The sequence below is a fragment of the Oncorhynchus gorbuscha genome, linkage group LG05 (genome assembly GCF_021184085.1).
Source record: "Oncorhynchus gorbuscha isolate QuinsamMale2020 ecotype Even-year linkage group LG05, OgorEven_v1.0, whole genome shotgun sequence".
NCBI lineage: Eukaryota > Metazoa > Chordata > Actinopteri > Salmoniformes > Salmonidae > Oncorhynchus > Oncorhynchus gorbuscha.
This window is the reverse complement of record NC_060177.1, coordinates 30,441,473-30,469,008: the sequence shown is the minus strand read 5'-3', so window position 1 is coordinate 30,469,008 and position 27,536 is coordinate 30,441,473. Positions and strand designations below refer to the sequence as shown.

At 45.8% G+C, this 27,536-nt stretch overlaps 2 protein-coding genes across 4 annotated transcripts; one reads left to right on the top strand and one right to left on the bottom strand.

The window, feature by feature from the left end:
* Positions 1-250: 250 nt before the first annotated feature.
* snai3 (snail family zinc finger 3) lies at positions 251-3,526 on the top strand. The gene is made up of 3 exons (XM_046349589.1): positions 251-395; positions 1,231-1,842; positions 1,976-3,526. Exons 1-3 carry the CDS (start codon positions 308-310, stop codon positions 2,155-2,157), a joined length of 882 nt encoding a protein of 293 aa, XP_046205545.1. The 5' UTR covers positions 251-307; the 3' UTR covers positions 2,158-3,526.
* A 4,924-nt stretch (positions 3,527-8,450) lies between these two features.
* Positions 8,451-27,252, bottom strand: LOC124035821 (E3 ubiquitin-protein ligase RNF166-like). Of its 3 annotated transcripts, none has more exons than XM_046349592.1 (6): positions 26,582-27,252; positions 16,694-16,850; positions 14,724-14,791; positions 13,482-13,596; positions 13,143-13,250; positions 8,451-12,150 (listed from the first exon to the last, which is right to left on the bottom strand). In XM_046349592.1, the coding sequence occupies exons 1-6, from the start codon at positions 26,749-26,751 to the stop codon at positions 12,082-12,084; spliced, it is 687 nt and encodes a 228-aa protein (XP_046205548.1). In that variant the 5' UTR covers positions 26,752-27,252; the 3' UTR covers positions 8,451-12,081. The 3 variants fall into 3 exon arrangements, with proteins under 3 accessions (XP_046205548.1, XP_046205547.1, XP_046205546.1); XM_046349591.1 differs by having other exon boundaries at positions 8,451-12,050; positions 14,724-14,836; positions 26,582-27,234; XM_046349590.1 differs by having other exon boundaries at positions 14,724-14,836; positions 26,582-27,195.
* Positions 27,253-27,536: the final 284 nt, after the last annotated feature.

The following is a 27,536-nucleotide window of genomic DNA, read 5'->3' as shown; positions in this document are numbered from 1 at the left end:
GCAAATTCAGATCGCCTGTCTACGGGCTTGCAGAATACTGTATACAGTGTTTTGCGATGCACCTGTTTTGTTGGGGTATGCTGATCGACGCAGAGGTCCGCCCCGGTGCACTTGTCCTTTCATTCTAATTGGTCCGACAGGGTGTGTATGCAAATTTTTAGCGACCCCTGCACCTGACTCTCCACTCCACTGAAGAATGCAAGGCAAAAGACAGCCTCCAAGAGCTATTTATTCAACAGGTCATCCTACTAGCACTCACTTGTTACATTATTGCGGCGCTGCAGACTCATCAATAACTCAGAGCTATATGATAAAGATGCCAAGGTCGTTTCTGGTGAAGAAACATCTCACTAATAAGAAGCCAAACTATGGAATTCTGGATTCAAAAGCAGACGGTACAGTTAATTTTTTTAATCTACTTCAATTATATGTTTCTATCGTTGTGTTGTATATTCTCATCTACAGTAGTTCTATAAAAAAAATACCAATGTGAATACCTTTGCTATTTTGTCTATTGGCTATAACTTGCATTATTTCAGAAAATAACAAACATAATTGTATTTATTTTTATTCCATTCATAGCCCATTTTATTCTTGCCGTAGGTAATTGAACACAGTAGGCCTATAACTCAAACAATATGATAAGAGCATAGTCTAAAATTATGTTAGTTATAAGAAAGTAAATAATGATGGATTTAACTGATACCTTGGAAGAGGATACGACAAATGCATTTTTGGAGTTTAGCAGGTGCAAAATCTGTCACACAAAAGAAGAGTTTATTATTAGTCCCTCATGGGATCTGAAGGGTCCTATTAAACGCGTTCAAGAGGCTAATGTGGTGCCCTCCGAGGCTCCTTTTACCCCAAAATGTGCCTTAAGTCTGTGTTTTTGTTCCAATTCACCCCTTAAAGCGAGCTAGCCTCTCACCCTCCCGTATTGAACTGTCAAAGATTACCATTATAGAGGAAAATAAAATATATGTGACTAAAATCAGATTATGATTATGATAATTTTTTGTTTTTGTTTTTGTTATGCAAATCGATATGCACAATACAGTCCCTCTGTTACTTTGAGACTGCTCCTAATATTGTAAATTAATGTCAAATATTTAACTATATGTTTTAACTTATTACTGAATTCAACCTAATTATTCTCATAGAGCATTGTTACAACATTTGAGTGTACTTGTAAAACAGTTTTAACATAAAATGGTATTTGTGTCATTACAGATCTCTACACCAGCCTGGTCCAGCCTGAGGTAGCCTGTTACATCCCCAGCACTCCTCAGCCCCTGGAGGGTTGGCTGCCAGGGCCAAGTCTCATCCCCACACCAGCCTCCATGCACTTTCCACAGGTAGACAGGCTGCCTTCAAGGGACACCAGCTTGTCACTGCATAGCTCAACACAGGAAATCCTCTACCCCCTGTCAGTGTCTCACAACAATCTGCTAAGAGACTCACACTCTGGACTTGAGCCCCTGGGAACCATGGAACCCCAGACCTTCCTGCTCTCACAGGACTTCAGACACCTGGAGGAGAGGGGCAGCATGCCTAATCCCCTCATGGGCCTTGTTCACTCTAGTGTTAGTCAGGAGCGCTTTGAATGCTTCGACTGCCACAAAGCCTACTTCACCTTCTCTGGGCTGGCCAAGCACAGGCAGTTGCACTGTGAGTGGCAGTGTCACAAGTACTTCAGCTGCAAGTACTGTGACAAGGAGTACGTGAGTCTGGGAGCTCTGAAGATGCACATCCGAACACACACACTGCCCTGCGTCTGCAAGCTCTGTGGGAAGGCCTTCTCCAGGCCTTGGCTGCTCCAGGGACACATTCGCACACATACAGGTACGGACAGTGATGTACAGCCGGCAACACTTTTCACCTTTATTCACCTGTTTCATGAATTGTGCTTGACTTCACACTATCCCATATTCAGTTACCCACTAGGGCTCTGAGTTTATCAATTCCCTTTTTTCAGGTGAGAAGCCCTTCTCCTGCCCACACTGCAGCCGGGCGTTTGCTGACCGCTCCAACCTCCGAGCACACCTGCAGACACACTCTGACATCAAGAAATACCAGTGCAAGAGCTGCTCCAAAACCTTCTCCAGGATATCTCTGCTCTCCAAGCATGAAGAGTCTGGCTGCTGCCCACAGTCCTGATGCCATTTACTGCCTGTGCTGCCCACTCTGAACCTGTTGCCTACTTGCCTAGGCTACGCCTGGTTCTACTAACATCAGACTGCTGTGCCCTCACAACGCACTGGAGAAAGACTGCTATTAGTGACACGGAGCTCTGACTACTGTATGTTTTTGGTCTCTGACATTTCAAGCTCATGAAATAAGCACAATGGACTGTGTCCAAAGACGTTCTTATGTCATATATTTGATATATGAAGTAGTTGTTTGACAAAAAAAAGAGAAAAGTTATCGCATGCTGCAAAAAATACTTGAAATTTAAAAGCCTTGAAGTTTTTGATTGTGTTATTGATGATTACCTGTGCCTTTTGAGGAAATGTATAGCGGGAGTATACAATTTTGTATGAACTTTGTTTGTTTAAAAACAATAAATACCTACTTTTGTACAATATGCCTAAATATGAAAACATGCATCATCATGGGAGACATGAACCACTGAGATGAAAGCACAAGCCCTTGTCTAAGTGAAGAAATATTGAAGAAACTCACTTTTCTAAAAATCAAAACAAAGACTGAGTGACTGCTGAAGAGTGCACAAGTAGAGTATTAGAACTAAATGCTAGCGCTTTCCTATCAGTGACCCGGCACGTTCCTACTTTCGACCATTTCTTGGCATTGTGAGATCACTGGCATACTGTAAATATCCTCATGGGCACACAGGAAATGAGAATAAAGCGATTAGGATAAACAGAAAACAGATAGTGTGGGTGACACCCCTATCCCCAGGCAGGGTCTCTCAGGGGTCTCTGAGACGGGAGCATTTAAATCACAGTCCCCCATTTTTCCTCAGCTAATTCATGTCATTTTGGACGGCAGCTGCTGAAGGTGGATATTTTAAGAGTCTAAATAAAACCGTGATGTTTCCCATTTGTAACGGTGCATGGAAAATTCTTATTAAATATATCGGTTTATTGGCAGGTGGAGGGAGGCCAGCTGCATGCCGCTGTGGCGCCATGCCAAGCCTTGCGGGAGGGGAGACGGTGGGGGCTTGGTCGACTCTTTCCAGTTGCTCAGCACACGTGGAGCAGCTGAGTGGAGAGAGCTCCCTAAACACATGGCCAGTCACTGCCGGCCGGGAGAAACGCTGCTTTTCTTCAGCAGAATCCAAAACATGTCTGGCATGTCCCAAGGCACTCCAAACACGCGCAGGTTGGTGCAACTTGGCTGTCTGTTAGATGATTTGTAGAGTAGAAGGATGAATGGGGATTGGGTGCTGTGTTGGCACTGGCTGGCAATTAAATGTTTGTCAACTGTTTTACTTGTACACTGTTTCAAATATTCGGCCACGGCAGCAATAGCCAGCTGTGTACAGTAGCTGCAACTGGAGATGGTCAACCCCTTTTGAACAATAAAAAGGTTGTTTTTGTTGTTGTTGTTATAACCACCACTCATTTAATAACAATAAAAAATTAAGAAATCCATAAAGGGTGAACAAATTCAAATATCTATGTGCTAAATGTTAAAATGTACATTGATTACACATATTATGAATTGTCTGACAAATCAGGGTTCCCCAAACTCGTTTTTGTTTTTGCCCTACACAGCTAATTCAAAAACAATCAAAGCTTGATGATGAGTTGGTTATTTGAATCAGCTGTGTAGTACTCGGGCAAAATCCTGTGCTAAATTACCAAAATGTTAATATACACAGTAGGTGATATAGTTGTGGAAATAAAGAGACACCTGGACGTTTCTAAGTTGGGAGAGAAAGGGTATCTTGGGCCACAAAACCCATAACTTAGCAGGAAGCCCACGCAGAGCAGAGCTCATCGAGCCAGGCCAGTGTTTTCAGGATGCTAGATCCCATGGGGCAGGGCTCTGGCACCACGGTCACAGCTCCCTGGGGTGTTGCCGGGGGGATTTTAGTGGAGACTGACATGGCATTCCTCAGCATATCCTGGCTGGAGCCGTCTCGGCCCATCCTTCACCTTTCTGACGCACTAAATTTATACCAACATTATTCTTTAGCTGCAGGATACCATGGACCCGGTCAACCATGGACAACTTCTACTACTACTAAAATTGTGGAGATCAATATGAATGTTACCGTTTCAGAGGTCTGGTAAAAATGTTGACCAGCCTTACTAGAAAGACCCAGAGGATGATGATGGTAAGACAAACACAAGGTTCCGGGCTCCAGACGTGATCTTGACCTCTGTCACCATTCTCCATGAAGTGTGCATCAGCTGACACAGCAGCAGCTCCTAACTATAGCCACTGTGACTCCACAAAAGACCCCTCTCGCCCTATAAATACCCTGTAGCCAGGGTAAGAGAGGCATGGACCTGATACCCTTACAGCAGCAGACGGGTCAAAAATAGAGGCAGTGTGGCTATTTCTGACCCAGTGTGAATTGGGCCTGGTCAAACTCTAGCTCCTGGGTTGGGTGGAAGAGTGGAACCTAGAGAGTTTCCAATGCTCTGCGCGAGTCAGTTAGCTTTCTCCAATTCCATAGAGCTGTGCCTGTCTGTTTCCCTTTGGAACAATCCCTGGGCCTGATCCAGGGATTCGCCTGCCAGTAACCCCCCCCCCCCCTGCTATTCTGCTGGATACAGCCACGCTCCTGCGATGATTTGATAGCATAAAGGTCAACGAGTTCCCGTCCATCGAGGTAGAGAAGGTGCTTTGATATATCTGTCTTGAGGGTTTATGTTGATCAGTTGGCAGTAGTGATGGGAATCTACTGTAGATTAGTGGTTAGATAGTATTTATGGATAAAACTAGTGACAGCTATCTCACGATTAGCTCATGTCACAGACCCAAAACATCACAGAAATCATGAAAAGCACATGTACTCTAGAGAAGAGAGTGAAGGAAGATAAATGAATTATTTGTCTGTAAAATGTTTGTTGAATGTTGAAAATTAGTCGGTGTTGCCGCCAACAGACACAAATGAAAATACATCCGTGTTGTATTTGAATATCATGGTCTTGATAAAAGCTCTTGCAAAAGTATTGTGGCCCCTTAGATGTATTCACATTTTATTGTTTTACAAAGTGGGATTCAAATGGATTAAATTGTCCATTGTAGTCCAATGACAAGTAACCCTATTTCAAACTGTTTTCCAATAGGCCAACGTGGCATGGGGTCATACAGTATTAGTCTATTGGAAAATCTGAATCAAAGAAAAGACCATGAAAAGACCATGAAAATACCATCTGGTAATAGATCCATTTAGAATAGCACTGTAAATTTGGGATAGTGACTACAGCCTTTAGACAAAAGAAGAATCCTGTATCTGCACAAGGTTTAAGATTTGTGATTAGCGAGTGGATCAAAGTTGACGCCTCTACCTACACCGACCTGTTGCCATGGCAACATTGTCAAAGCATGAACGCCTGCAAGCTCAACTTGACTTAGGGGATATCCAGCCGGGTCGTGTCTATTTGGATATTAATACAAATGTTAGGCCTATAAATACTGGATAACTTGTTTAGAATAAGCATGCCACTCCTCTATTGCTAGTATCATAGTAATACCATCCCAGTTGCCACTTATAGCCCCTGTGAAGACAAAGCGGGGCTATTTTTAGTCTATCCAGCGGATGCTATCTGGCCTGCTGGGATATTTTTGTGAACGACCTCAGCACAGCCTTGCACCGATTCAGAATATTTTCCACAGTGAGTGTTGGGCATTTATAAATATATCTCACTCCTGTAGCTCCCTGACACACTGCGTATTAATGCTATGTGTTGCGCTTGTCACCAAAACCCTGCCACTATGCTGCTGTGGACTGGGGATGGGAGGATTCAGGGGGGTAGTTATATCTGTCCACTTGTTGTGGAAAAAAATGTCCTGCAGGCCTGAACAGGTGCTGCTTGGTAACATTTAGCGGCCCGTCGAAATCAGCCAACGCCCCCGCCCTATTTTCCATCTGATATCTGAGATTGTTTTCGTCCAAGGGCTCCTGCTTGCTCACCACATTCGTTTTCCATGGCCTGACCTTTAACCCCAAAGTTCAAGTTGTCCCATTATTCAAAGGAGTCCATCTTCAGAGTGCATAGCGATAGTAACTGTGAAACACCTATATAATTTTCAACATTTGATTAATGACCAGCCAACAGTAAAGGTCCTGATGTTCCTAAATGATTTGGCTTAATTATGTTCTACTTACAAAACATTGTATTTATCAGGGAAAAAAAGAAAACAATTGCACTTGAAAATGATCAATTATCATGATCTGAAGTATAGTATCATTGGTAAAGATTATGAATATGTGTGTGCACTTTTGATGATAATCAGATGCAGCTTTGTTCGACAACATTGTTTCATATGAAAGCTCAACAGACAGAAGGGTATTTCTGCATGATCCCTCACTATCTTTTCGATTTAGTCTCTTTGCCTGTATGTGTGCACTGCCATTCAATAACACACTTTCTCTCTGATATAATGGCAGAGGCCTGCACCTCATCAGTGGCTGACCCATGCCTGGTTCCCAGGCCCCAGTACGAGGGTGGATAGGGAGGGAAGGGGGTTCAAGGGCCAGGTGTTTTGGGGACAGCAGAGCACTGGGCTACAATGGTGGTCACTCTCAAGGGTGGAGGATTGTCGGCTGATGCACTCAAAATGAATAATCCCATATTTAATGACAAGCGGCAAGATGATAAACTCATTATTTTCACAACATATTATTTCGATATTAAATAATTAGATAGGTTGATTATGAAAAAAACGCCAAAGCCTTCTTTCTTCGTTATAAGAAAGGTCATTGTAGTGTCACTTGTCATTTCATTCTCTCGGGGTGAGTGTATTTTCTTGACTGTTTTCACACTCTGTGACACCAGTCATCATTAAAACCTGCATAGAGGTGAAACACAAACAGAGGATCTTAGCGATAACAAACGGATAATGAGGAGAACGTTTTGTCAACCGGTCTGAATAGTGTGTGTGGAGTTTGAAAGGTCTTTATAACCAAGCCTCAGTTATATTAACATAACACAACAAACACCACCAATCCACAGCTCAATCAAAACATCCTCCAGTGTGGCCCAGGTCACAGGGGCTGCCCTCTGCTCTGTTTACACTGTCGTTAATTGGACCACTTCACCTTGAGTAACTAATGTGTAGGACCCTCGTGTCGTCTTATAACCTATCCCAGACTATAGCAACACCTCCACACTTGCTCAAAACACAAATGCCTAAACTTAACAACTGGACAAGGCCATATCCATTCACCTGGCACCCAGCTTCTGTCCCGTGTAGAAAGGTCGACAATGACATTATTAATAGTGCCAGGGGGCTAATCACAAGCAACAGAGAGAAATGATTGTTGGGTGAAGCGTTTAAAGTTCTGACACCAGTCCAGGCCCCACCACAGAGTAAAGGTCTGAGTGCGAGAGCAGTTTTGCTTCAGATGCCGCCCCCGGTCTCCAGACACCACACCGGTTTGGAGGCTCTGCATGCTCAGCCACCTGTCTTCCGTCACGTCGGCGCTGCAGTGTTGTCACAAAGGCCTCTGTCGCCTTCCATTTTAGAGCACCTCCAAAGACAGGCATCTCCCTGGCAACCAGTGGTTGTTTACAGGCCTCTTGGGTTCACAGTGAGCTCTGGGTCCCCCATTCTCCAGTTGAAAAAGGCCCCCACTAAAGGAGATTGTAAGGCCTCTATTCACTGCCAGTAATTACACGTTGTCCCCAAAGTCTCACACCACCCTGTGTACTCTACTTGTTACATACTGTCACGCCTTGGTCATTGTATTTTGCGTTTTCGTTATATTTTTTGGTCAGGCCAGGGTGTGACATGGGTTTATATGTTGTGTTTCGTATTGGGGTTTTGTAGGCATTGGGATTGCGGCTGAGTAGGGGTGTAGCATAGGTTTACCAGAGTCAGGTGATTCTCGTTGTCTCTGATTGGGAACCGTATTTAGGTAGCCGGGGTTTCACTGTGTATTTCGTGGGTGATTGTTCCTGTCTCTATGTAGTGTTCACCAGATAGGCTGTAATTAGGTTTCACGTTTCGTTCGTCGTTTTTGTATTTATTAAGTTATTTCATGTATCGTCGTTTCTTCATTAAAGAACATGAGTAACAACCACGCTGCATTTCGGTCCGACTCTCTTTCGACAAACGAAGAACGCCGTTACACATAGCAGCAGAAGACCGGGATCTTCTCCTGACAATACTCCTGATTAAAATTACATCTCTAATTTCAGTTCAAAGATCACAACACAGTAAATATGTCACCCATTCAATGTGAAGTTAGTTGTGGGGGTATCAAATTCAAAAATCTAGAGACAACATATCAGGAAGGAAAAAGAGAGTGGGATGGGTCAGTGTTTTTATTGAGGGAAAGAAAAATCTGCTACAAATACAATATCTTATTAAACTTCAAACAGTGTTATAACTTGAATATCCACATTGTTATTACTGGTATTATTACTTTTTTTCAAGAATGCATAAATCACATTTAACACACACAGGCCCTGACAGTAGGGCCAAAACCCCAGGCTGGGTCTCTAGGGTACAGTGGCCCTGAAGGAAACGTCCTGCTTCAAGTGACTGTAGCGCAGACCCCCCTGGGGAGGACAACATCAGCCTGTGTCTATACTGAGTGACATTACATACACTCTCAGGGCAGCCAAGTCCTGGGGGGGACACACAGTCAGAGACACAGGCTCTGTCTTCTCTGATTGCTGTGATACGGGTCTATATGGCAGTCTATTTCCTGTCAGCCTTACCAAGTTTAGAACAGACAGTCTCAGTAAGGCCCTCTTGAGAAAAATGACCCAACAAAGTTCATACAAATACTTTCCTTTTCAACGTCCTGTTTTTGGGGTTTTTGGTGTATGTCTTTGTTGCAGGTGGTCTATCAGTGTGTGACCTGCAACATTGAGTTTATTTTACAGAGATTGGGCTGGTTTTGACCACAAGCAGGACATTTGGTATGATGATGCACAGTACAGTGGCATTCTGCATGGATGCAACAGTACACAAAGAGTGAAAAGTATACATTTGAGGTATACTCCATACAAAATCTACATTAGGCTACAGCTCGCGAACGCTGATCTAAACACACAATACCTTTTACCTTACATTTCTAAAATAGCATCATTATTAGGTAGTAAAAAAGGCAGAGTAAATGATTAAATTAAAGATGCGTGACAATTCCTTGGTTCCCCAGAAGAAACTCAGGACTTCTCATGGTGACGACAGTTTTTCTCCAATGGCTACAGCTGCCAATACTGTGCCACCAACCAGTACATTACATTTAAAACACCGAAAATATAACATGTCGATGGTCTTTAAAATAAGGATGCATTATCTCCAGGAACACTTCCGACGAAGCAGAGAGTCCATTTTGATTTGCCACACTATTGTGCATCTGGGATGGTTTTCTCAGTTGATTTTGCAATCTATACCCATCTATAAAATATTAAATGACACAACAGACAAATACATTTTATACCAGCCCAGTACTCCAAAACAACATGCTATGACTGAGATCATATTAACCTTCCCTCTGCTCTTACACAAAAACAGCCACAACTTACATTATCATCCACCATGAAATGGGACACATTGGAACGAATTAAAGTAAAAGAGAGAAAAAAAATGACAAAATTCCTACCCTTCAAAATATATTTCAGAATTAAAGTGCAATATTTCAATGCATTGCTCTGGGTAAAAGATATAACTTGTGAAATATTAGACCTAAATCTAAATGTTGCATTCTCTACCGTATGTACAATTCCCCTCGGAAGCAAGGAAAAACGCAAATGGACAGACCGTTATACTTCTACTCGTCAGTCTAGTAACAACTAATCACAATACACAATACCCCACATAGCCTGGTTCCTCTCTAGGTTTCTTCCTAGGTTTTGGCCTTTCTAGGGAGTTTTTCCTAGCCACCGTGCTTCTACACCTGCATTGCTTGCTGTTGTTTGGGCTTTTAGGCTGGGTTTCTGTACAGCACTTTGAGATATCAGCTGATGTACGAAGGGCTATATAAATCAATTTGATTTGACAATATCTTCCTCCATTGCTTGCTATATAAAGAACAATAAAACCAGTTTCCCATAATGCATCCTTCATCAGAGTGAACCTAAGCATTCTCTTAAACCTCCATAGATCAATGCTAGCTCAACGGGTACACTACTACTCAAACATGGCTTATAATTGGACATTTACTTCGGGGCAACGTACTTTCATAATTGTATCCCTTTGAAGCAAAGTGCCGTTAAGAGAAATTAATCTCATAAGATTGAATATGCAGCTGTTCTGAACAGTTCTGTTTCAATCCAACTTGAATAATTACTGCGCTATCAGAAAGTGGACGTCTAACAAACCATTGGAACATAATGATTCAATATGCCGTACACATTCCAGGCCTGTTACAAACAGATTTTCACAGCTCTGATGACCAATGGGTTTTGGGGAGACCCCACTGAGATTGGAGCAGTGCGGATCCTGAAAGGTAAATGGCCTAGGAACATTGGTGTTCAAGACAATAATTAACATAAAACTGGACTCTTATGCGACAGCATCCAACTCAACCACAAGGATAGACTTATCCAACAGTACTCACGTCATAATATTGCACTTCTCCTAGTGGGCACTAAACCAAACAGGTCATATATTTAGGCAACACATAGGCATTCTTCACAATACTGTGAATGGTATAAACATGATGACTTGGAGTAACACTGACTTATAAGAACATGGCTTTGAATGACTATTGCCAGGTCTATTTTGAGACTGGGGCGCCCTCTTGTGTTTGAGAGCGTATTACACATGGGCTCTAAGCTCCTGCTAACAACTGATGCCAGCAGTACAGTACCAACGGGTACTTAGAAAAAGGTGGTAAAACAACGAACACATCTCCAATAAACTTGTTTCTTATTGTTAGTACACCATTTGAAACTGGGACATTTTCCAAAAATATATTTTTTTAATCTTGTCTGGTGCTTCATAAAAATATCAGCAGAGTGAATAATGAATGGAGTACTACAATTCTGTTTCTCAACTGTGAAATAAGAACAATCTATAGTTCAATTATGTAGAAAAATGTGACAAGTGCAAGTATTCACACAAACTCTGAATACAAAAGGGGATAGTTTGGGAGTTTGTTTTGATTCGCGTTGCAAATGTGTGTTGTGTGTTGTTGTCGTGATGGAGATGTAAGAATGTCCTCACTCTCTGTGTTCAACTGGTCATGTCTAGACTGTCACCCAGTGGTAAGATTATCACACTGAGAATGGGGTCAAGCCATTCAACTGTAGTCCCTCAATCAAAATGCCATCAAACTTGAACAGAACTAATCTGTGGTACTTTTACCAGAACGTGTGTCAAGTGATGGCATTTTCCTGGAGTTTGAAAATGTTTCATTTGAACAGTGAAAAACAAAGAGTAAAAGAAAATACCTTAAATCATTACTTTTGGGAACCTTCATACTTACTGCAGAATAACAACAATGTCCATGCTGTACTCACTGGTTTACATTGCAGTGGTTTTAAATTGCAACATTTATTGGGAGGCCAAGCTCCCCTCCTCCCAAGTATACAGGAAGTGAAGGGGCTGCTGCCGGCTGAGAGTATGATGTAATGGGACGAGTTAAGCAGGTGAGCAGAGTGGATGAAGGGCCAGGCAGAGAATCAGGGACAGGGTTAGGAGATAATCTCTCTGTAGCTCTCCCAGAGTGGGAGTCTTGGCCAGGGCCAGGTCCTTCCAAACGTTCCCTGTGAGGAGACAGTGGAGGGGGCTGGATATGGGGTGGATCCAGAGAAAGGAAGAGAGCTAGTGGGGTGTCGGGATGGAAGTGAGTCCCCAGACAGCAGAATGGGGGACTCAGAGGACTCTCAGTTCTCTGCCATGGAGAGAGCCAGGGCTGCCTGTAGTGCCGCCTCTTCATCGATACTGTAGTCCTGTAAACACAGAGTCAGACAGTCACTCACTTTAACATTTGATTTGACAGGACAGGGCCATGGCTGCCTGCAGTGATGACTCCTCGTCAATGCTGTAGTCCTGCAAACACAAAGTCACACAGTCAACCACTGAGCAAATAATGCCTGATACCAAATAAATAAAGCAGACTGCTTTGAGATATGCAGTGCATTCATGTTACAGTACTAGGATATCACAGACACAGTACTAGGATATCACAGATACAGTACTAGGATATCACAGACACAGTACTAGGATATCACAGACACAGTACTAGGATATCACAGACACAGTACCAGGATATCACAGACACAGTACTAGGATATCACAGACACAGTACTAGGATATCACAGACACAGTACTAGGATATCACAGAGACAGCACTAGGATATCACAGTGACAGCACTAGGATATCACAGTGACAGCACTAGGATATCACAGAGACAGCACTAGGATATCACAGAGACAGCACTAGGATATCACAGTGACAGCACTAGGATATCACAGAGACAGCACTAGGATATCACAGAGACAGCACTAGGATATCACAGTGACAGCACTAGGATATCACAGTGACAGCACTAGGATATCACAGTGACAGCACTAGGATATCACAGTGACAGCACTAGGATATCACAGTGACAGCACTAGGATATCACAGCGACAGCACTAGGATATCACAGCGACAGCACTAGGATATCACAGTGACAGCACTAGGATATCACAGTGACAGCACTAGGATATCACAGTGACAGCACTAGGATATCACAGTGACAGCACTAGGATATCACAGTGACAGCACTAGGATATCACAGTGACAGCACTAGGATATCACAGAGACAGCACTAGGATATCACAGTGACAGCACTAGGATATCACAGTGACAGCACTAGGATATCACAGCGACAGCACTAGGATATCACAGTGACAGCACTAGGATATCACAGTGACAGCACTAGGATATCACAGTGACAGTACTAGGATATCACAGTGACATTATTGACAACAGAACTGCTCTAGTCCTATGTAAAGAACAGACGACACAGAGCCCAGACCCCAACCCTTATCCTCACCACAAACGTGTCGTAGGAGAACTTGTGCCGGTGAAGGAGGTGCTGGAGGAAGTTGGAGCTCTTGTAGCTGGGGTCCCCCCAGGGCATGGCTGAACATACAGGACACACCTGGAGGCACACCAACGAATCAACAACCCTGTCATTACCTCACCAGTACACCAAACCAGAATGCAGTAGAATCTCTTGCAGTGACATCAATGTCGCGTAACACTTCATATCAGCACATAAATGCTTAAGGAAATTCAGACTAGGACAGAGTCCATAGTTCCGACTATGACAGTGTCCATAGTTCACACTACGACAGTGTCCATAGTTCAGGGTATAACATAGCAGACTGACCACTTTGTTGGGATCGTTGCGGTGGTTCTCCATACAGTGTTTGACCAGCTCCTGTTGATCCAGATTACGGGCTCCACAGAACGGGCATGAAAAGGTGGAGCGGTTTGGAACATTGCTGCAGGCAGGGAGAAAACACACGTTTAGTAGGAGCCCATAATGGATACAACATGGGTACGCGTCACACACAAACGTTGCCAGACACACACTGATGGTGTGTTGTTGTCTGTGTGAATATAACCCCAAAGTCTGAGGCCCAGTTTCCAGACATTAGCAGGATGCCAATCATGTCCAGCAGCACACCTGGAAGGACAGCTGGTCTGTGTGGGCATGAGGGTCAGAGAGCAATGTGCTGCAGTGACAGTTACGCTAGCCGAGCCACACACACACATAGAATAGGGTCCTTAACAATGTGTTCATTAAGTCACTGCTTCATCAGCACCACACCAAGACAACAGGGCCTATTCACACACTAGCCTCCACAGAGTCCCATCAGACTTAAGGTTGACAGGTCTCTCAGGTAGGACACAGTCTACTAGCTAATGGGAAATGTCCATTTGACAGACGTCTATTTGATAAGCCAATAAGGGTGCACACTATACTGTAGACTTAATGGAACAGCAATGTCCTCAGAAAAACTTCACAAAATATACCAACCAACCATAATTGCAGCCTTGGGCTAAAAAAAAAGAGTGACAATTTAGTCAGAATAATGACTTTCTGACAAGTAGACAACACCAGCAGATGGTCCACTGTGTTTCCTGGGCCTTCGACTAGATGAGACTCTGCCTTTGTGGTGCTGGCAACATCGCCCAATTAAATTGTGTTTTGGAATGTGGTAAAAACAACAACCTTGAAAAGACACAGATAAGCTGTTCTGTGTTCACTCGTGAGTTCCAGATGGTCACTACGGACGTCACAGAACCTGATCACAGTACTCTTCCTCAGACTAGTAGCTCAGTGCTTCTAGCACACGTTGGGAGTGGGACCTCCTCTGGCTGAGTTGTTCACAGACCCTCCAGACAGAAAGACGCTATCCCAGGTATTCCCAAATTGGGGTATGTAAAAGTGTGATTCATATTTTAATTATTTTTAAAATTTCTCTTCACATTTTCAAATTGTCCATTAATAAGCCATGGGAGGTTTTTGGATCGAGAATTAAGACAACCTTTGAGTAGTAAGACATGTAATAAAAGCAAGATACCATTAATTAGAATTAAATAGAGCGAGACAGACAGAGATTACCTGGGAATGGGCTGTGAAGTGGGGACCACAGGCACAAACTTTGGGCAGTTGGCCATCTGTTCCTGGACCTTTGTGCAAGAGGAGATGTGTGATCTCATTTTGACCAGAGACACCTGGAGCCCGCCAGTGGAGAGAGGATGAGAGGGGGGGGCATAGAAAGAGAGCGAGACAGAGGAACAGGAGAGCGAGAGAAACAGAGGAACAGGAGAGGGAGACAGAGGTCGAGGAACAGGAGAGCGACAGAGGAACAGGAGAGCGACAGAGGAACAGGAGAGCGACAGAGGAACAGGAGAGAGACAGAGGAACAGGAGAGCGACAGAGGAACAGGAGAGCGACAGAGGAACAGGAGAGCGACAGAGGAACAGGAGAGTGACAGAGGAACAGGAGAGCGACAGAGGAACAGGAGAGCGACAGAGGAACAGGAGAGCGACAGAGGACCAGGAGAGCGACAGAGGACCAGGAGAGCGACAGAGGACCAGGAGAGCGACAGAGGACCAGGAGAGCGACAGAGGAACAGGAGAGCGACAGAGGAACAGGAGAGCGACAGGGGAGCAGGAGAGCGACAGGGGAGCAGGAGAGCGACAGAGGAACAGGAGAGCGACAGAGGACCAGGAGAGCGACAGAGGAGCAGGAGAGCGACAGAGGAGCAGGAGAGCGACAGAGGAGCAGGAGAGCGACAGAGGACCAGGAGAGCGACAGAGGAACAGGAGAGCGACAGAGGAACAGGAGAGCGACAGAGGAGCAGGAGAGCGAGAGAAACAGAGGAACAGGAGAGAGAGGTAGAGGAACAGGAAAGAGAAACAGGGGAACAGGAGAGCGAGAGAAACCGAGGTAGAGGAACAGGAGAGAGAGACAGAGGAACCGGAGCGTGAGAGAATCAGGAGAGAGAGACAGAGGAACAGGAGAGAGAAACAGGGGAACAGGAGAGCGAGAGAAACAGAGGTAGAGGAACAGGAGAGAGAGACAGAGGAACAGGAGAGTGAGACAGAGGAACAGGAGAGAGCGAGAGAAACAGAGGTAGAGGAACAGGAGAGAGAGACAGGAACAGGAGAGAGCGAGACAGAGGAACAGCAGAGAGCGAGAGAAACAGAGGTAGAGGAACAGGAGAGAGCGAGACAGAGGAACAGGAGAGCGACAGAGGAACAGGAGAGCGACAGAGGACCAGGAGAGCGAGAGAGGAACAGGAGAGCGACAGAGGAACAGGAGAGCGACAGAGGAACAGGAGAGCGACAGAGGAGCAGGAGAGAGACAGAGGAACAGGAGAGCGACAGAGGAGCAGGAGAGCGACAGAGGACCAGGAGAGAGGCAGAGGACCAGGAGAGAGGCAGAGGACCAGGAGAGCGACAGAGACAGAGGAACAGGAGAGCGACAGAGGAACAGGAGAGCGACAGAGGAGCAGGAGAGCGACAGAGGAGCAGGAGAGCGACAGAGGAGCAGGAGAGCGACAGAGGAACAGGAGAGAGACAGAGGACCAGGAGAGCGACAGAGGAACAGGAGAGTGACAGAGGACCAGGAGAGAGACAGAGGACCAGGAGAGCGACAGAGGAACAGGAGAGTGACAGAGGAACAGGAGAGCGACAGAGGAGCAGGAGAGCGAGACAGAGGAACAGGAGAGAGAGAGAGAAACAGAGGTAGAGAAACAGGAGAGAGAGACAGGAACATGAGAGAGCGAGACAGAGGAACAGGAGAGAGCGAGAGAAACAGAGGTAGAGGAACAGGAGAGAGAGACAGGAACAGGAGAGAGCGAGAGAAACAGAGGTAGAGGAACAGGAGAGAGAGACAGGAACAGGAGAGAGCGAGAGAAACAGAGGTAGAGGAACAGGAGAGAGAGAGCAAGACATGCTATTAAGTGAATAAATGGGCAGGGAGATGTTTTGAGAGTGTGTGTGAGTGGTAGTGTGTATGATCAAGTGTGCGTCTGTACAGTATGTGTGTTGGACAGAGTGGCAGGCCATAGTAGTGTAGTTCACCTTCTTGCTGCAGCCCCGACAGGGGGCCTTGTAGTTGGACAGCTGTTTCTCCACACTGGAGGACTTGTCCACCTTCTTTGGGTCAAAAGGCATGCGGCACAGAGGGCAGAGGGGAGAGGTGACCTGGAGACAAGGCTGCAGACACTCCCCACAGAACCTACACACACACACACACACACACACACACACACACACACACACACACACACACACACACACACACACACACACACACACACACACACACACACACACACACACACACACACACACACACACACACAGAACGTGTGGCAGTCAGTCGTTGAATGATACGTAAAGTCTAAACACAAAGTGAATCAGAGCAATTATTCGGAGCGAGTGTCCCCGAAAAATGTGTGCAACGTGGGCACCGCTGGGTGCTGGGCCAAGGTGGGGCTTCGAAATGCCCCTGTGGTGGCATGCAAACAGGCTGAGTGATGGGCAGTCACCTCCCATGATGACATGAGTCAGCAGTCAGCACTGCCAGGGGGACCTAGGGGGGGGGTGGCTAGCAAAATGCAGGGAGGGAGACATCAGCAAACAGAGGGCCCAGAGAGCTGGTCCAGGGCTGGCCGCGAAACCTCCCCTGACAAATGAGCCAGGGGTTTATACTGCCAGAGTACTGAATCATTGCGGATTTTTACAGCGCTGCTGGATGCTTTTATGGCCCTGTCAGACTGATGGCGAGCGGGTAGGGTAGGGAGGGGTCAGATATGTAAGGAGCCATGTTGCACTTCAGAATTCAGATCTCGCTGCATAGCCACAAACCAGGCTTGGTTCTAACTTTGCGGGTCTACCACTGTTCTTCTCTTTCGGCTGGTGACCAGAACTCACCGCTTGTGGAAGAAGCCGTGCAGTCTGCCCTCAGGCAGGCTAACCAAGTGGCTAATAAACTCAACACAGAGGAGCGCTACATAGCGTCAGTCTATTAAAGTAATGGCCCTGTGTTTAAGCACCTTAGTTATCACATTAGCATGGGCCTAGTTTTCATAGCTAAACATCTCTCACTTCACTCCACCCATACTCAACCAGCTACATGACCCATGTGACCTCCTCTGGAGTCACTTCCTTCTTCCCAGTCACACAGGAAACCCCGAAACACTGCCAGTCTTTCAGTCAAAATGCAATCTAGTCAAAACATGTTCATAATATCCACAAACTCTGTTGTTTTCCATCCGCCCAACAACACTGTTGAGCTGAGAAGTGGATGAAGCACAGCCTATGTGCCTACATTAACATTCAAAATATGCTAATAAATTAGGCCTCGTGAGTAGGCCCAGACCAATTCTCAAGAGTCCACAATACTTGGAAAGACATTTCTTTGAGAAATTATGCATGAGTGCGGAGGCTGGTAATAATATTCTCTGGGGCTATCTATCATTGCCTCGTATTCAAAGGTATACTCAGCTAGCCTAGGCTATAGAACTGCAGCACATCTTAATATCAGAGCAGTACAAGTCGTTTGCCGTCCTTTTCTACTACCGTGCTAACCCAATAGCATCATGAAAGACGCTGGCCAAATGATTGCTACAATGCTGACACGAGGATCCAACAACATAACATGTTACTGTTTGTGTGTGTGTGTGTGTGTGTGTGTGTGTGACTCAGCTAGCATAAATGTCCCTGGAGCACATTGCTTTCTAAACCTCATGTCAGAGTCAGTTGCTCCGTGAGGTGTTGTTCGATGTGCGGGCCTGTGTCTACCCTGCAAAGTGTGGTGTCTATCAGGTTAGATCAAAATAACGTTTGCAGTCTGTCCTCATGCCTATTCACGTTCCCAGACACTCCAGAAAACGATCCCAAAAACCTATTTATAGATCAATAAAAACACATAGGTGGGAGGAAGGGACTCAAACTTTTTTGCAGCTCCCAAACAGATCGTTCGGGGACCCGTTTGATCATCTGAGATGTAGTGAAGCTCTCCGACAGTGATGAAGGACCGTCTCGGGTTGATACCGTCTCAGAGACTAGAGAGACCAACTTGAGAGGAGCAGCACTGAACAAAGCACACATTCAAACAGCACGGATGAATACTAAGAGCCCACAGTGCTGAAACACCATCCTTTTGGCCTGTCACACAGACAGACAGACAGACAGACAGACAGACAAGACAGACAGACAGACAGACAGACAGACAGACAGACAGACAGACAGACAGACGTAAAGACAAGAGTACAGGACTGACAGAGCCACGACAGTGTCGAACTACAGCGGTCTGCAGGACATGCAGTGAGCAACACGAGCCCCTTCAAAATGCTCATCTCCCTCTCCTGCAGAGTACAACTCCTCCACATAAACGTCTGTGGGGAAACTTATCTCCATATCAATGAAATACAAATCTGTCCCAAGTACCCCAGCGGCAGCAGAGGTCTTTCAAAATAAGCATCCGGAACGGCTTGTAAAGCCAACTTATCTTCTAGCCTCGTCTGTCATCACTTGAAAGATGCCTGGGTTTAGCAGACTGCTATTAGACACTTAAATCACAGCCACTGTATTTAACATTCAGACAGCAGAACGCCACCACCTGCAGGCGCTCACACACACACACACACACACACACACACACACACACACACACACACACACACACACACACACACACACACACACACACACACACACACACACACACACACACACACACACACACACACACGCACACACGCACACACACACACGTCTAACTGAGAAGGGGCTAAAGAAAGAGTTGTGGTCAAGTGTGTGGTGACATGGGAGTGACAAACACTCACGGGTGAAAATGGCGTTGTTGATATACTGTTCTGTACTGCCTAGTTGTACACATTTTGGCCATGCCCAATATGCTTCCGGAGTATTTACATGAAATTCTCATCCATAGATAAAAGATAGGCAGTTGCCTAATATTTAGAATATGACACGGGAATGTGATTATTGGGCTACCTAAGGGAGGTGTTAAAGGAGAGGGTGAGGAACGGCCTATTCCCCCAGGAGTCAAAGAGAGTCACCAAAGAGGCCTAGCTATGTGTAAAAATAGTGCCATCTCCCCATTAGAGAGCGATAGCGAGAGAGACATTGGCCTCGCCTGCCGCCACAGCGCAGCACACACCTGGCCCAAGGATACCGGGATGACTTGCTGTAGCATATGGATTATATGATGACGTATGGTGTTATAAGGAGAGAAGCTCCATAACTGTGCATGTTTGATCTCCCCTCTCCACCTCCCTCCCTGAAGGAATGAGGCGAGCTGACCATATTTCCTGTGCAGAGAAGGGAGAGGAAGCCTTCGTGGAGAGACTTGCTGCCAATTCAGGAGCTGCAGAGGTAGACTAATGAGCGCAAATGAAGCCAGGTGCTACTAGAACACAGAAGCCTCGGGGTCGGCTCCACGCCATCTGCACCTCAGCTCAGTTCAATCTACTTCTCAGAACTACAGGAAAGTAGACACTGCAGAGCATAGAGGAGGAGTAGGAACTCATGGGTGTTTCTCCCCCTGAAAAGACACAGGCTTCCACCTTAAAACAATCGGATTTAACAGAGCAGAGGGTATGAGTTGGCGAGGGCCTTTCACACGTTCAGCAAGTTTACATGCCAGATCATCTTTACATGTGACTTTCAGAAGCTTCGTTCTCCACTGAAATGAGGCTCTTCTCACACGCCGTCAGGTGGGCTTGTCACTGTAACGTCCCAGGACAGAATTAAAGGCGTGACATCACAGAAAACCAGCAGCAGAAATGAGGGAAATCGTAAAGCTAGCCTGTATAACCTCCTGCAGTATCAGAGGAGACTACTGCCCATTCCAGACAACCCCTTGCTTATACATCCCCTGCCAGCCCATTGAAACACATGGCTTACGTGACACTCCACTGTTAGAGGGGGTGGGGGCGAGGACAGTTCGTTTTGACATGACACACCTCAAGGTTCTCTCAGCTGGACATCCTCTGAATGCACCGTAGAAGGAAAAGCTTCAACGTGCAAGAGAATCGCTCCCATGGATCTCAACAGTATAGCCTAGAAGACTGTAGTGGAATGTACATCATTGTGAGCACTAGGAATTAAAATCCAGCAGTAGGCTAGGTTGTGAAACAAACATTTTTCACAGCGAGTGTCACGTGTGCACCCTCTCCGGCCTCTAGGTCACCAGGCTGCTCTTTATGGCGCACACATGTCACCATCGTTGCGCGCACCTGCACGTCATCAGACTCACCTGGACACCTCAGCACACATCGTTACAAAATAAATGCCTCGCCTAAGGGAAGTAGAAGGGATTTTATATATTTTTTTTGTGTCAGATGAAATGACGTCGGGTTCGGGAGCCGCTACAGTCTTTCATTCCTCCGCCGGTTCGCCAGGCTCCCCTGCCATAGCCGGTTCGCCAGGCTCCCCTGCCATAGCCGGCTCGTCATGCCTTCACTGGATCGCCAGGCTCCCCTGCCATAGCCGGCTCGTCATGCCTTCACTGGATCGCCAGGCTCCCCTGCCATAGCCGGTTCGCCAGGCTCCCCTGCCATAGCCGGCTCGCCAGGCTCCCCTGCCATAGCCGGCTCGTCATGCCTTCACTGGATCGCCAGGCTGCCCTGCCATAGCCGGCTCGTCATGCCTTCACTGGATCGCCAGGCTCCCCTGCCATAGCCGGCTCGTCATGCCTTCACTGGATCGCCAGGCTGCCCTGCCATAGCCGGCTCGTCATGCCTTCACTGGATCGCCAGGCTGCCCTGCCATAGCCGGCTTGTCATGCCTTCACTGGATCGCCAGGCTGCCCTGCCATAGCCGGCTCGTCATGCCTTCACTGGATCGCCAGGCTCCCCTGCCATAGCCGGCTCGTCATGCCTTCACTGGATCGCCAGGCTCCCCTGCCATAGCCGGCTCGTCATGCCTTCACTGGATCGCCAGGCTCCCCTGCCATAGCCGGCTCGTCATGCCTTCACTGGATCGCCAGGCTGCCCTGCCATAGCCGGTTCGCCAGGCTCCCCTGCCATAGCCGGCTCGTCATGCCTTCACTGGATCGCCAGGCTGCCCTGCCATAGCCGGTTCGCCAGGCTCCCCTGCCATAGCCGGCTCGTCATGCCTTCACTGGATTGCCAGGCTCCCCTGCCTCAGCAGGGGTCACCTGTCCGCTCCTGATCCCCGGGATCGTCCCTTTGGTTGGCGTCCTGCGGCTGAAGCCACGCGTCGGGGAGGGGGTCCCGTCACGTGTGCTCCCTCCCCGGCCTCTAGGTCACCAGGCTGCTCCTTATGACGCACACCTGTCCCCATCGTTACGCGCACCATCAGACTCACCTGGACTCAATCATGTCCCTGTTTACCTTCCCTATATATGTCACTCCCTTTGGTTCCTTCCATAGGAGTCATTGTTTCTGTTTCTTGTTGTGTATTATGTTGCGTTTACTTATTAAAACACTCACTCCCTGAACTTGCTTCCCGACTTTCAGCACACATCGTTACAGAGAGGAAGCCAAGAACAGTCTCAGTATTGGCTTACAAATATCCACCTGCTCTTTGTAGAAGAACCAAAATAGAACTGAGGACATTTAAGGACTGTTTCTGCAAATTATCATCTGCATGAGAGGCAAAACAAACCCTTCAATTCTGACACTGTACTGAGACAACTAAATGAAAGACACTTAAGTCAGCCTTTCAGGCTGCCGCCCACCCAGGAAGGAAGGTTCAGCTAAAGGTATCCTGATGCAACATCAGACCACACAAAGTGCACGATCGGTGTTCTGCCAGGTTGCAATGCCAATCGTGCTTGGCAACAGTCTTTAGTAGTCTACTGTTTTGTGTTGTTGCTGCTACAATAGTTAAACAGTGTATTGCCTTTCCCACAGACCCATTTAGCAGAGTGGAGAGCTGATTAGAAAGCCATATTGGCCAGAGGAAACAGACTTCAAATCCAACAATGGGATCCATGCCAACGCCACAGGAGACAAAGCAGGTGCACGAGTCCGTGTGTATGTGATTGTGTGCAAGTGAGACTGCATGCTTAAGCAATGCATGCACACAGTAGTGTAGAAGGTAGTGAGTAGTCTCCTCCATGGCCTGGGGGAGCAGTAAGAGGCTTTCATGTGAGATCTTTGTTCCATCTCCCCAGCAGCAGCTGGGCTAGAGCAGGGGAGAGAGAAAGAATGGAACGAGAGACAGCGAAATGTATGCCGCCACACTGCATAGCTGAGTGAGAACGTGAGAATGCAGAACAACCTTGAGGGAATAAAATATCCTGTTTTGCTCCTTTCCTCCCTCTCTCTCATCGGGCAAACTTCATCAAATCACCCCAGACAAGGAGGGAGGTGGGGTAGGAGTCAGGCTGCCTTGGGTTCAGTCCACTAGCAACACCACGTGGGGAAGAGAGGGATGGAGGGAGAGAGATACAAAAAAGAGAGAGTAGGCGAGGGACGAAGCTTAGGTAAAGGCTTTGAGCAGGTGTTACTGGACGGTTATGCTGATGCACACTGTATGAGATGCACCCATTTCTCCATTGAAGCTTTTGTCTTATGTTCAAGAGAAGATTGGGGTAAGGGGTTGAAACAGCCAGATGGAAACTTTACCACTGAGTGGGATACAGATTAGGTCTGGCCTCTTGAGGTTTCAACAGATTGGGCTTTGCGATGAAGACTAACGTGCTCTGGAGAGTCTGACTGAGATAACGTTGGGATTGTGGAGCGGCCCTTTTGGGGGAGGGATTTGGAATTGACTAAATGATACTGTTCCTATCTCAAATCAAATTGTATTAGTCACATGCGCCAAATAGGACAGGTATAGGTAGACCTTACAGTGAAATGCTTACTTACGAGCCCCTTAACAACAATGTAGTTTTAAAAAATCCGGATAAGAATAAGAAATAAAAGCAGTAAAAGGAGTAAAATAACAATAGCGATACTATATACAGAGGGTACCAGTACAGAGTCAATGTGCGGGGGCACCGGTTATTTTAGGTAGTATGTACATGTAGGTAGAGTTATTAAAGTGACTATGCATAGATGATAACAACAGAGAGTAGCAGTGGTGTAAAAGGGGGGGCAATGCAAATAGTCTGGGTGGCCATTTGATCAGATGACTTGATCTTATTCATAATATTGTCTATAATGCTGATAGACCGGAGTCTCTCAGTTTTGTCCAGGGCAAGGTAATACAGACACCTGTTAAAAGTCATCTCATACCAAGATCAATGGCTAAAAATGAGTTGTCCACATGGACACAAGCCCGTGAGTCACTGGAGGCTTCAGAGGAGAGGACGGCTCATAATAATGGCTGGAATTGAGCCAATGGAAAGGTATCAAACACCTGGTTTCATGTGGTTGATACCATTCCATTAACTCCATTCCAGCCTTTATTATGCCGTGAGTAGGCCTTTAGCGTCACCATGACAATGAGGACATGTGCGTGCAATTGTACTTTTCTACTCAGCTCTGCGTGTGTGGTAGTGCAATCATGACAACAGTGTGTAATTCCATCATCCCCAGCCCTGTTTCTCCCGCTGGATTACATCCATGTACATTCCATGCTTCAAGTGTTATTGTCAGGATAATGGCACAGACAGGACCTTTAGTTCTGGGTTCAACCAGCATCACTGACCTCAATAATGAGTTTGGATAAAAGCGTCTGCTAAATGGCATATATAATGAGGTTTAATAGAAAATACATTCATTCATTCTCCCTGTGGTTATTTGTATAATTAGACTGACTGCATGCATATGTCCCCAAATGAGTTATATGTCCCTCACTGGCACAATGCTGTATGGATACAGAGCAGAGAACATTTTTTTGTACTTAAGAGACAACGACATGACCACTCCTAGTTGAATTAACGTTAAACACAAAATAAAAATGTACAGCATTAGCCCATATTACACAATGTCATGTTTTCTACACACTTTCATGGGTGTTGATATCTGCTTGGACACCAACTCCTGAACAGGAAGTGGATGGCTCGCGTAAGTGTTAACCTCAGCAGTGGTGTGTGTGATGTGAGATGTTGACATCCACAGAGCCGAACTCACACAGATCGGACTAGCCTACATGCATGTCAGATAGAAGTGAGCCACAGAGATGAGTTGCTCTGAGTACCTCACCCAAATGTCAGCAGCAAACTCAGTACTGCTGGTGGGACAGGCTAACAGACAGCCACACAGCAAACAACATCTTGAGCAGACTATTCAATCCACCCACCAGACCCACATTACACCACTTCCTACAAGACAGACCAAAACAATAAAAGATGAGGCTCTGAGGTCTGTCTGACTCACGTCTTTAAATGAGCGGCCATATTAGCGCTCCCACTGTCAGAAAAATGCAATCCTCAAAAGGGCAGGGGGAACGGTTTGTTTGGAGAGTGACAATGCAGTCAGCTTCAAGTCAACCCTACACATTCATTCCCGTAGACACACAGAAGGTGTCAAAAAGGAAGAATAGAAGGGAGCTGTTTTCTGTTTGCAAAACGCCAGTCATCTTTAGTGCTGAGAGCACCATTTCTGTGTAACTGTTAGTGATGAAATTCACAGGAGGCAGAACACACAGGCGGTGTTACTTCGGCTACAGCCCTACACAGATGTTCATTCATGTTCAGATTCGGGGAACTAGGCACAATTGGTCAATAAGGGGTGAAGATGTGGCTCCTCCAAATAGCTTTTTTAAACTCATTCAAATGGCTTATAAAACTGGAGCATTCAGACCCCTTGGTTTTCAACTTCGTGGTGTGTTCCTACCAGAACAAGTGTGGCCTAACAATTGTAAAAATGTGTCTTATTGAGGAGAATTAATGCCATGTTCTCAACCTAACTTTTTACAACCACTATTCAACGAGCTTCCTTTCACAGCTGCAGTCTTTTCGTGTACATGTGAAATGTGAATTGGTCACAGTGAGAGAATGGTGCAGGAAGAAGCTCCGCTCAGTGTTCCAGCTCCGCTCAGTGTTCCAGCTCTACTCAGTGTTCCAGCTCTGCTCAGTGTTCCAGCTCTACTCAGTGTTCCAGCTCTACTCAGTGTTCCAGCTCTACTCAGTGTTCCAGCTCTGCTTAATGTTCCAGAGGCATCACCTCACAGATCAAAGGCAACTCTCATGTGCCACACTGAGGTTACATTACCCACGTTCCCGAGGACTAGTCAAGGACATTGTGGCAAGCTTATGCAGTGGTGGGAAACAAACATGAAAATAAAACATGAATAATTCGGCTTATTCTCTGACGGAGTGCTAAAACGCTACAGAAACATGATAGATCAAACAATGCAATGAGCAGGATCCAAAACATCCCATTCAACATTTGAATATTGTTGTTTCCACATATCCTAATGCTGGCTTAAAGTATACAAAACGGTCTTCCTCTTTTCGACAACACGTCTCATTTTAGCCTAGGCAGCCGATCATGGGCACCATCTAGTGCCCACTATCGGCTGCCTCGGCTAATCTAATTTGTGTTGAGTTAGCCACGCATTTCCTCTGTCTGTAGCTATTATGTCTTTATTGTGAAAAAGCTGTTGTCCAACATTTCTCATCAAATCCGCTATAATAGCTTAGTTAATATTTTACGTCGATATTGCGTTTCGAGAGGCACTGAACTACCACCTAGCCCGCTTTGTTCTACTGTCTGAGCTCCCTTGTATTCCCTTTGGCAAGTTGGCATCCCAAGAAAAACAATAACATTATCCCTATGCCAGTATCAGTGACGTTTTTTCTATCATAGATGTGCCATTGTTTGCTGTGAATCATAAGCATTTTATAACAAACCCGTTATTTTAATTGATAAGCAAAAATAAGATTGACAGCTCAGTATCTGCAGACTGATAAGTGACAACAACTAATACAAATACGAGACTATATGCTATATACAATAGCACGTTGTTGTTTAAGCGAGAGACTCGTCTGAGAAGCAAGAGATCACAAATCCGTCAACTTACGTGTGGGCACATCTTCCAATGGTGACAGGTTTATGATACACCTCCAGGCAAATTGGGCAGGAGAACTGGCTCTCGAGACTCTCGCCAGTGGCAGCCGCGGCTGCCCCGTTTTGTTGATGCTGCCTCAGCTGATGAGTAGCGGACACAAAACTGCGAAACATCGCCATCATGAACGAGGATCTTGCTCGCACTTCGTTCTCGACTATGGCTGCAACTACCTGGGTGTATTCACATCGAGTATTTTCATCAATTGTGCACGATGGACTTTCTTCGTGTGAATAAAGCGTATGAATAAAGCTACCCAACCTATGAACTGTTTGTGTCAAATAATTTAGCAAACAGACACTACATCAGTCCGCTACACAAGCGCTTGAGAGGACACGCCGAAGCACGAAAGAAGTAAACATTACAAGACAGTGATGGTTGTCGAGAGGACCCGACCCGGGCGCGGAGCAGATTATTCGATCTTCAAATCATTTTGATTTACATACAATTGACCAAAATATATCCAGATTATTAAAGATCGGGGAATTTGCACAACTGCAAGTTCAGTGCGACTCTCACGAACAAGCCGTACAGCTACAACAAAAAGATTACGTTTCTGGGCATTGAAGTCTCGTTCGCGATGTCACCAATTCAGTTTACAGCTGCTTCAAACTACAGTCCCAGAATACATTGTTTCATTGTGTTGTAAAATGTTTACGTTATTAGAGTTATAATTTTCTCTTTTAAATATGTGATGCGACATTGATTAATGTGATACATCCACAAAAAGAACAGTGATCCAACCACAAAACGCTCTTCACATGACTATGGAAATAATATATTACGTCATCAAAATGCGCTATGTTGTTATTCCAGCACGAGCCTTTTAACAGCCATAAAAAATAGGCTAAATAAATACCTCTCGAAATAGCTAAACGAATCTAATGAATTTCTCTTGCTAAATAGAGTT